At 42.1% G+C, this 10,548-nt stretch overlaps 1 protein-coding gene across 1 annotated transcript; it reads left to right on the forward strand.

Annotated features, from left to right (window-relative positions):
* Nucleotides 1-10,548, forward strand: LOC125901719 (solute carrier family 22 member 13-like). The gene is made up of 10 exons (XM_049597584.1): nt 1-409; nt 2,874-2,977; nt 3,103-3,257; nt 5,073-5,241; nt 6,648-6,768; nt 7,138-7,232; nt 7,356-7,570; nt 8,238-8,346; nt 8,767-8,973; nt 9,181-10,548. The coding sequence occupies exons 1-10, from the start codon at nt 35-37 to the stop codon at nt 9,248-9,250; spliced, it is 1,620 nt and encodes a 539-aa protein (XP_049453541.1). The 5' UTR covers nt 1-34; the 3' UTR covers nt 9,251-10,548.

The following is a 10,548-nucleotide window of genomic DNA, read 5'->3' on the forward strand; positions in this document are numbered from 1 at the left end:
CAGCATATCTAAACTGAAAATCACCTCCCTGAACATGGCTGATTTTGGAGAGATTCTCCGCAATATAGGAGAGTTTGGATTATTTCAGAAGATCACCCTTTTCGCTCTTTGCTTCCCAAATGTTATTCTGCCTTTTCACTTTGCCAGTGTGTTTTTTATCGAGCCAGATCCAGAGCGACACTGTAACACAGACTGGATCCTGCAGGCTGACTCTAACCTGACCACAGAGGAGCAGCTGAACCTGACTCTGCCCCGGGAGGAGGATGGGACTTTCAGCAGGTGTCGGATGTTTGTCCCTGTGGACCGGGACATTGATGCCATCAGGGAGTATGGACTCAATGAGACCACAGGGTGCCAGAATGGATGGATGTACCACAACACGGTGTATGAGGCCACCATAGTCACTGATGTAAGTAATGAGTCTGCCTCATGTATGAAACAAATATTAAAGCATCTACAAGGAGTTTTTAACTGGTTATAAAACAGTCTCAGTTTAATACTGATGACCGAGAAACAAACGAGATCATCAGCGAGAAGATTGGCTATTTCTATGTGAATGCCTATGCACTGGCCTGATTCCTTGCCAATACGATGAAATTTCCGAGATTCATTTCCTACTTTAGATCCTACTTCTGTGTGTACTAGGGCTGTACCAGACCTCAGAATTACGTCCATCAAATCGGATTTGGCCGTTCAATATGAACGTTTGACTATTTGTTCCTTTTTTAACACAAAGAGTTTTAGAGTTTTCACAGAGTACAGAGTAACTTTCACATAATATAGTTAACAATCGAGGGAGTTCAAGTATCTCAAGGTCTTGTTCATGAGCGAGGGTAGAATGGAGCATGAGATGGATCGGCAGTTTGGTGTGGTGTCTGCAGTGATGTTGGCATTGCGCCAGACTGTCATGGTAAACAGGGAGCTGAGCTGGAAGGCGAAGCTTTCAATGTACTGGTCCATCTACGTCCCAACCCTCACCTATGGTCATGAGCTCTGGGTAGTGATTGAAAGAATGAGGTCGCGGACACAAGTGGCCGAAATGGGTTTTCTTTGTGAGGTGGCTGGGCTCAGCCTTAGAGATAGGGTGAGGAGCTCAGACATCTGGAGGGAGCTCGGAGTAGAGCTGCTACTCCTTCACGCCGAAAGTATCCTCCCCTGTCAGCCAAAAAGCAATTGACATATAAAGCACAAAAAGTAAGGAAATTTGTGTTTGGTAGATTATTTCTAAATCTTATACGATTGGAAAGCCTGTTTATTTCCCTTTTTAAATTGTGCCACATTTGTAAGGAACATGCGTTTGTGGGATGAACAGCAGAGCTGAGTATGTGGGTTGAAAAATTTGCCAAATCTTCTCTGCCAATGCCAAACACCTTTTTTTTTTGCTGCTGACTCTTGTTTGGTGTTGTTTGGTGGATTGGATGATTGAAGTCTGAAGAAACGAGACTTAACAATTTATTCATTTAACAAACAGGAGCCTCAGTAGCGTGTGGAAGAACCACACACAGCCACAACAGCCCGGCACCTTCTCCTCATTCTGATCACCAGCCTGGTCACACACTGCTGTGGGATGGCATCCCATTCTTCAACCAGCTTTTGTCACAAGTCAGCCAACGTGGTTGTGTTGCTCACTCTGGCACAAACAGCACGCCTAAGCTGATCCCACAGGGGTTCAATGGGGTTAAGGTCAGGACTGCTGGCTGCTCGATATCTCTCTGCTTTGAGATTGCCTCCAATGATGACAGGCCATGTTTTTCCACTGAGGGAAATACCGCCCCACACCATCCCACTGCCTCCACCAAAAGATGTTACTCTATCGGTGCAGCAATCAGCAAAGCAATCTACGCGTCTTCTCCACACTTTCCGCCGTAGGCAGAATCTGGACTCATCACTGAACATAACGTTCCTCCACATGTTCAAGTTCCAGTGCACGTGTTGCTGACACCAGCGCAAACGGGCCTGACGGTGAAGGGCCGTCATGGCAGGCCTCCTGGCAGCCCTATGAGACCGGAGATTGGCTGCGTGCAGTCTGTTCAGGATTGTCTGGGCAGAGAGTCGTCAGCCATATCGTCCTGCAAACCTTGACTGCAAACCTGTAGAAGACTGTCTATGGTTCCTAAGTGCTGACAGGATGAGGAAACTGTCTTCTTGGGGTGCCATCCTCTTGGGACGCCCACTTTGCGGCCTTTCTCTGACATCTCCTGTTATATGGAACTTGGCCTTCAGTTTGCAGATGGTACTAGGGGTTGGTTGGTTTTGCGGAACACCAGGTTGAAGTTGCTCTATCGCATGCGTCCTATCCACGTCAGTCAAAGGTGGCATGCCGATTCTTGGAGCAGACACTAACTGACCACTGTAGCAAGGCCCATGCTTACAGGTGCTGACATTGGCATTGGCAGAGAAGATTAATATAGGGAACAGTGTTAAAGCACGGGTGAAAACATGAGTCAACTTTGGTCCATCATTCAACAGATGGACAGAACTAAGAGTTTTGAAAGGATTCAAAACTGAATCCTGAATATGCCCTCTTCCTCCTGGACAGGTATGTTGTAATTACCAAGCAACCAAATTTGTATTTTTACATGTAGCCTTATATAAACAACAGTTATTAATCTTACAAAGCCACAAAGACATGCATTTGCAACCTGCAAGCAGCTGTGTTTAAAACAGAAAAAACAGTGCTAAAAATAATTTGTATCTTTCCTAAACAACTGCATGCGCTAGCTGTAAGATCTTAACAACATGAGGCGGTGAGACTCATGAAAACACTACAGGGCCACTCCCCCAAAATCAACACAAAATGAAAGTTCCTTGTAGCTGCTTTGAATTATCTTTATAAAATCCTCCTTTATTAATGTATTTTCATTTTTCTACAGTTTGATCTGGTTTGTGACCAGGCGTATTTGTTGGGAGTTGGACAAACCGTGATGATGGCTGGCATCCTTGTTGGTTGTCTCTTATTTGGACCTTTTGCTGAATCGTAAGTGTACTTGATATTGTACCAAACGTGTTCTTGACGCTGTTTCATGTTGTTCAAGACAAGAATCCCATAAATAATGAGATGGTTATATCATGTGCTGACCAAAGAGGTTTTATCTGTTTCAGGTTTGGTCGTAAACGAGCAGCTCAGATTCCAGTCGTTGTGATGCTCATATTTACTGCAACAACTGGACTGTGTCCCAACTTCTATTTATATTTGGCATCCCAGTTCATAACGGGAATTGGCTATGGAGGATATCGTCTGAATGGCGTCATATTGGGTACAGTATACTCCATCGTCTTTCATCTGAGAGCACAATTTACAAGCTGTTGTCTTCATCCCATTTAGTAACAAACTCTTCTATTTACTTTTCACAAGCTCATTTTATTTTTCAGCTCCTTCATTTTCCCATTTTTTCTTGATACAAATGTAACCGTTTATCTTTTCCCTACATAAAAAAAAGCTTTTTCTGACAAGTGGTTAGCTAGCTAAACTGAAAACAATAGTAGCAAAACCCTCCAGGCCCCACGGAAGTGCACCGAGCATTGAAGCCAATTTTCCAGTGTCCAAACAGCTCTATTGCAACTCCCGAGTCTGTCATGTGAGGCCATTGGGGCCCAAAAAGACTTGTCCCATAGACTGGTCCGATAACATTTGGAAAGTCTAGAAGAGCCGCAAGATTAAATCATTTTATCCCCATCCAAGTTATCCGTCCATTTATCTTCATCTGCTTATCTGAGACCGGATTGTGCATGGGGGCAGCAGGCCAAGCAAAGCACCCCAAAAGTCCCTCTCCCCAGCAACTCTTTCCAGCTCCTCCTGGGGGACCCCAGGGTGTTCCCAAGCCAGACGAGATATGTAATCCCTCCAGTGTGTTCTGGGTCTACCCCGGAGCCTCCTACTGGTGGGACATGCACCAGAACACTTCTAACAGGAGGCGCCCAGAAGGCATCCTAATCAGACACCTGAACTACCTCAACTGACCCCTTGGTGGAGTGCTAAACTGGAAGTAGCTGGTTTGGCCAAGGGAAGTCTCTAGTGTGCCTGCTCTGTGGGCTTAATGATAGAGAAGCAGCGCTGATTATCTGGATAATTTCATACCACAGAAACTGAGCTGTTTTGGCTTCATGCACCACTGAGTGACTCATAGGAATGAATGTGGTCCTGCCTCCAGTGTTGTATCCAGGTCTCTTAACACATCCATGAACCCACTAAATAACAGCTAACTTTCAACATAAAACTACACCAGCCTGTGCAGATCTATGGACTCTTGTAACTCAATCAATCATTTATCATTTCCAATCATAAAAAAAAGATAAGCTTTTCCTCACTATGGTCAAGGAACCTATAAAAGAAGTAAGGGTCATTACGTCAGTGACAGAGTTTGGATCCAGACTTTGGTTCCCATTTCTATTGAAGATGATGGGGCGGGCATGGCAGATCACACCATAACCCGTCATATCTGTGCTTTTTCACCTTTGACCAAAAAAAAAAAAAAAAAAATTGCTTCCACAAAGTAAAAAAAACCCACATTACATGATGTTAACTTTTTTTTTTTGTGCATGTTAGTTTTTCTTGTTATTGGTCTCCAAACAGATCATGGCTCAGTCCATCAGCTGCATAGCTCAACTCAGTTCTGTCATCATGATACGTGACCAAACGAGGCAGGTCCAACCTGTTATCACTGACGTGGCTGCTACAGTGCCTTACAACTTACCTCAGTGATTTACCTTCGTGCTAGTCATCCTGCCTATATTAGCTAGACAATGGCAGAACGAAACAAACCAGTAATGTAGTTTTGTCCACATGTTGGGATGTATTTAATGGCCACACAGACCCCCCGCTGTCTACAACGCTGCCTCCATTAAAACATACCATATTACAACCTTCTCCACCTCATTTGTTGTAGCGTTAAACTCTTTACTCCACCTTCTAGTGCCATCTATTGGCTATATCTAATGCCATCATAATGGACGCATGAAAGTATGAGGGCAGTGACATTTACAACGTTTGAAACGGAAGTATCCGTTTTCGTATGTAAGGGTAGGAATGTTTCCATAATCAAGGTTAACTGTCATTTATATCCTGTTTCTAGCCACTGAGTGGATCGGGTCATCCAAAAGATCATGGGGAGCGTGTGTGACTCAGCTATGTGGTGCAGTTGGACAGTGCGTCCTCGCTGGTTTGATCTACTTCGTCAGAGACTGGAGACTGGCTCAACTCATCACAGCTGCTCTGCTTGCAGTTGTTGCTGTTTACATATGGTGTGCATTAACTTTTTTCATTACCTTTACTCTGTGGATTAATGGAGGGTATACGCAGATATACGGGGTATACCTGTCTCTTTTTCTGGCTGTTTACAGTATATACATCTATCAGCTGAAAAGCCAATGGACTATACCGGAAAGTAGACTCTCTTCTGCCTCGATAACCTAACCATCGACCTAGTAGTACAAGCACCTCTTCAACTACCACTACACCACTGCCTCCTGTTGTTTTAAATAAGCAGTGTGTAACATTTAGTGGCATCTAGTGGAGAAGATTGCAGATTGCACCCAGATGAAACCTCCTGTGTGCCAAGCATGAACTCCCGATTAGAATTCCTTCAGCGTTCATTGTCCTTGATCTAAACGTCTCATTCTAAGGTAATGAAAACACAGCAATTATGATTTTCAGGTGATTATACACTAGTGATACCCAACTTCTGGCCCGCGGGCCAAATCTGGCTCCCATTAGGGTGCCAGGTGGCCCCCCAAAAAATTTGTAATCACAGTGAAAAAAATTGATACACACTGGGATTTTTTTGTACTCATACATTAAGCTACACATCAATAAGTAGTAACCAGCTTGACAACTGCCTACCCGTGAGAGCATTCCCTTAAAAAGCGAAGCGTTCTTTAAAGCAGCTGCTGCCACTATGGTCCAAGGGCTGTGATGACAGGCAGGTGCTAAATAGCTGCATACTGTGGCAAGACCACAGAAATCGCTGAAATGACCAAGATTTCTACAGATTTGGACAATTTACCAATCATCTGAAATTTGATGGAAAAGTCATAGCAGGCCCAGTTTTTCTTCTGGTTGTCCTAATAAATTGCTGGCGCTGTGTTGTACAACTCCGGGTATTCAGACACCAGCATTATCAGCTCCTCCATCTTGTCCTTTTCTGCTCCCGTAGTGCCCACCCCCTTATATTTAATCATCCAAAGCCAGGCAGATACTGCCACAAGTTCAACACAGTAAATCCCTACTGCCATGTTCTAAACCACCTCCCCTCTGCCATCTTCCTCTCACTGAAATGACTGGAGACTTCCAGTTACCACAAGATAATGTGAAAGCAGTTTAAGATGCCAGAGTTCATAAAAAATCATTAAAATAGAGCTCGTTTATCATAAAAAAGGTGCCAGGGAGGATCTCCCGGATCCCCTGATAAATGTCTGGTCTAAGCCCAAAATGCCCTTAAATCCTAGAAACACCCCTGCGTACATGTGTGGGGTTTCTTTCTGCAAAAGTGGCCCCTGGCAATATAATTTCCCTGTTACACACTAAAGAAAATATACTTTTTTAGAATATATTCCATTTCTACCAATATATCCCCCTAAATCCTACACACTGGACCTTTATAGGTAAATTACTGATTATTGATAAGTGTCACTGTCCTTGTTTCTGTCAGGTTTATTCCAGAGTCAGCCAGGTGGTTGTTAAGCAGAGGAAGGACAGAAGAGGCTAAACAGCTGATTACCAAAGTGGCAGTCATCAACAAACGGACTGTTCCAGAGTCTCTGCTGGAAAAGGTACGAACCCTTTCTGCCATTGTGTCAAGACTTAAACAAAGCATTATATCAAACAACAAACCGATAGGGTGTATATTTGGAAAAAAATACTATTACATAAGAAAATGTTTGCAGTATATATACATAATATATATATATATATATATAACTGCTTATCTGTGTCAGAACTTTTTAGGCGAGTATTGGATTTAATGTCATAAAAACACCACATTCTGTTGGTCGATACTGGATCTCAGTTAATTTAGAACAAATTAACAGAATGACTTTCACAGAGAGTTAACGATCTCAGAAACTGAGAACTGTCTGCCAGGCTGTTTGATGACATGATTTGCTCACATAAGCAACCGTTACCCCCTGTGTGCATTACAGATTGTTGAGAAAGAAACTGAGAAAAAGGGGGGCATAATAATTCTTATCCAATCATCTGTGCTTAGGAAGTATTTCTTTACCATAATATTGGCATGGTAAGTTACATTTTACGATTCTACTGAGCCTATAAATGATGCATTGAGATGCTTCAGTCATAATACATGTTAAAGTTCATGTTTCCACTTGTTTAATATTTGTTCTCTTTTTGAAATCCTCAGGTTCTCTTTGAACGTTACCTACTACTGCCTTTCATTCAATGTGGGAAACTTTGGCTTGAGCGTCTTTGTGACGCAGCTCATGTTTGGTCTGACTGAACTACCGGCTCACATACTTTGCATCTGGCTGTTAGAGGCACTGGGGAGAAAAGTGTCACTGATGTCAACTCTTCTGATGGGGGGATTCTTGTGCATTTTAATTCTAGTTGTTCCTCAAGGTAAAGCACTTCAAGATGGAGTTTCTCTGTGGTTGTTGTACTTAATTTACTTTTAATATACTAAAAGTAAATTAAGTAGCGTTACAATAAAGCTAGATTAAGTATAATTATAATGAAATACATGGAAGCAGAGCTCTTGTTTGTGCTGGTGGCTTAAAACAATGACATGACAGTTTACATAGATGTTCGTGGTATAGTTTCATTTTATACATCCACAAGCCACGATACATTGAGTATAATCGATATATGTCCCACCCCTACCCTGATTTTTACTCTGGCTCCACCAGCAGGTTGGTTGGTTCAGAGTAAAATTTCAGCAATATAAAATAGATTTCCTCTCGAGCTGTGACAGTTAGTCGATAAGTTTGGTATTTTTCAATCTGGACCTTATTTTTTTATGTTTATGTGTCTAATGGAAACAACAGTTTTTAAAATTGGTCCTGTATTGAGTGAGATGTTACTGTGGGCTCTGGGAAATTGTGATGAACATTTTTCACAGTGTATTGGCATTTTATGGACTAAACAATGAATTGACTGGCAGATTGATGAATAATGTAAATAACTGCCCTGCTGGCCTCTTTCTAAGAACAGCCTCACAGAGCCTCCAGCATGGCTGCTTGTTGTACAGTAGTTTTCATTTATCTGACACTGAGTTAATCTGTTCAAGGTAACGCTGTAGCTGTCACCACGTTAGCAACCTCAGGACGTTTCTTCATAAACTGGGCAGGATCCGTATGCAATGTGTATGTTCAGGAGCTGTTCCCAACATCTTTTCGGTAAGTCCTGCATCTCCGTCTGAGTCTCTCTGTCTCACAGTATGATGCAGCGTGTCCGTACCAAACACAAGCTTCAGTGTTTACTGACAGGATCATTAAAGTGTTAATCAACTGTTGCAGTCAAATTCTTCTGAGGACAATTAAAGTCTTTCAGGTACTGAATGGTATCAGAGTTCTCATCAGTCAGCTAATGTTGGGCAGGTTAAATGTTTTTATCCAAGAGAAATGACCTGATTCAGGGAAATATAATCACTATGGTACAATTACATTGTACTGTACTTAAACTTATTCAAACTATTGAAGAAGCTTCATGAGATTTAATAAAGTTTATCTGATCATTTTTTTCAGAGTTGCTAAGACCATGATGAAATACTTTAAAGTAAACTGTGCACGTCTGAGTGCTGTGTGTCTCTCTTTCAGACAAACAGCATCAGGTTTGGGCTCCATTGCCAGCAGAGCTGGTGGCTTGTTGTCCCCGTTGCTCAACATGTTGGCCATGTACCACTGGTCCATACCCATTGTAATCTTCAGCGGCCTTCCACTGATCAGTGGAGCTCTGAGCTTCCTGCTTCCTGAGACCAGGAGAAAAGAACTTCCTGATTCAACCACTGAGGCCGAGGGCAACAGGTAAGCAAGCTGACGTTGTCTCCTGATGTCACTTTCACTGAGGACCCTGCACAGTGTCATCTAGTTTCATTATATTGGAGGGAAGACGGACATCTCTACGACTGATATCTCCAACTAGGCACGGGTATTTTTAAGAAAGTAACGTCACACAACGCCACCAATACAACTGAACTAACATCCTGTTCTATGTGTTTTTTTCTCCCACAGAAATAAGATGACCATGAAGAACCAAACTGAATCACACCAGCCTGCACAAAGCAAATCTACCAAACTGTAGTCTGAATATTTATGTTAACGTTGGTTGTTGCTCTGCCAGCAGCAGAGACTCAGGACTGTGATCAGTCAGCTGATCTGTTGGTCCGCTCTGGTCCATCGTCATGCCTCTACTGACCACATCTGCATCAAATCTGCTTAAAATGTTAATGTTTTGGTGGCTGAGCCTTCCTTTATAGAGTAATGTACAAGTTTCCACTTGTACATTACTAGAGAATTCATGCCTTTCATTCTGGACTCTCCATTGGTTTTCCTGTGGTGCCACCTTCTGGCCAGATATTGCTTTTTCTTTTCTTTTTTGTAAATATGTTGATGTTCAAAGTCTTTATACCACAATTTAAATACAAAACATGTACATTTGAATTCACTTCAACCACTCCTCCCCGATCATAAAGAAACACTTATATACAGAATTCCTGAGTCCATCCGGACCACCCTGCCCGCCCATCCATAGGATCACAGGGTACAGGATACATTCAGCTGAAGGAGGAGGACTAACATAACTTCACCAAATAACTGTATTAACTGAATCAAATAAATGTAGGAAGAGAGAAACAGAGGGGTAAAATGAGAGTAAAGAGAAAACAAAACAGGAAATAAAGGGGTTGTAATGTGACATTTATCGGTACCAACTTATCCTTTATCAAAGGGTCCAAAAAGAAACTCCTTTACATGTGTTTTTGATTTTTATAGTTTTAAAAGAAATAAGTAACATCTCTGACCCGATGAGAAAAGGATGTCGGAGCGCCTTGCTTCCAATTTAGATGGATCAAATGTCTCGCCAGGAGCATAGTGAAAGCTGTGACCATGTGGGCTTTATTTGGTAAGATAGCACGGGATTCCTTCAAAGTTAAACGAAAGATTAGGGTGGGCCTGGGTTAGGGTCCAACTGGGTTTCAAACATCTCACTAAAAGCTTTAAGAAATACTTATCCAGAAGGTGGATTTGGACACAACCAAAACACAAATGATGTTTGTACTTTTGTTTAGTTTGCTTCTGTTGTCTTGTGAAGCACTTTGTAACATGAATGTTTTGTTATTATTGTTAAATGCCAGTTCACAAGATACCTTAAAATCTAATGAGCTGATAGCTCTGACAACATTCATGCTCACAACCTTTTTATTTTTAATGACATGATGGCTTTACCTCTTGTGCCACCGTCTGAACAAACTTTACATGTTCAGTTGGTCTGTCAGTTTTTATCGTGCACTAACACAGTAACATGTTATTTAAATTATTTACTGTGTCTGAGATCTACTTTCTACTGAAATGTGATTGCTGCAGCTCTCAATAAAACTCTTC

Source organism: Epinephelus fuscoguttatus, linkage group LG15 (genome assembly GCF_011397635.1).
Source record: "Epinephelus fuscoguttatus linkage group LG15, E.fuscoguttatus.final_Chr_v1".
Classification (NCBI taxonomy): domain Eukaryota; kingdom Metazoa; phylum Chordata; class Actinopteri; order Perciformes; family Serranidae; genus Epinephelus; species Epinephelus fuscoguttatus.

What these genes read in the sequence shown, in the direction of transcription:
- LOC125901719 (XM_049597584.1), top strand. Translation starts at nt 35, where the DNA reads ATGGCTGATTTTGGAGAGATTCTCCGCAATATAGGAGAGTTTGGATTA. An exon ending in TTTGGACCTTTTGCTGAATC is followed by an intron (nt 2,978 to 3,102) that starts GTAAGTGTACTT and finishes TATCTGTTTCAG; the next exon opens with GTTTGGTCGTAAACGAGCAG. An exon ending in ACTGAGGCCGAGGGCAACAG is followed by an intron (nt 8,974 to 9,180) that starts GTAAGCAAGCTG and finishes TTTCTCCCACAG; the next exon opens with AAATAAGATGACCATGAAGA.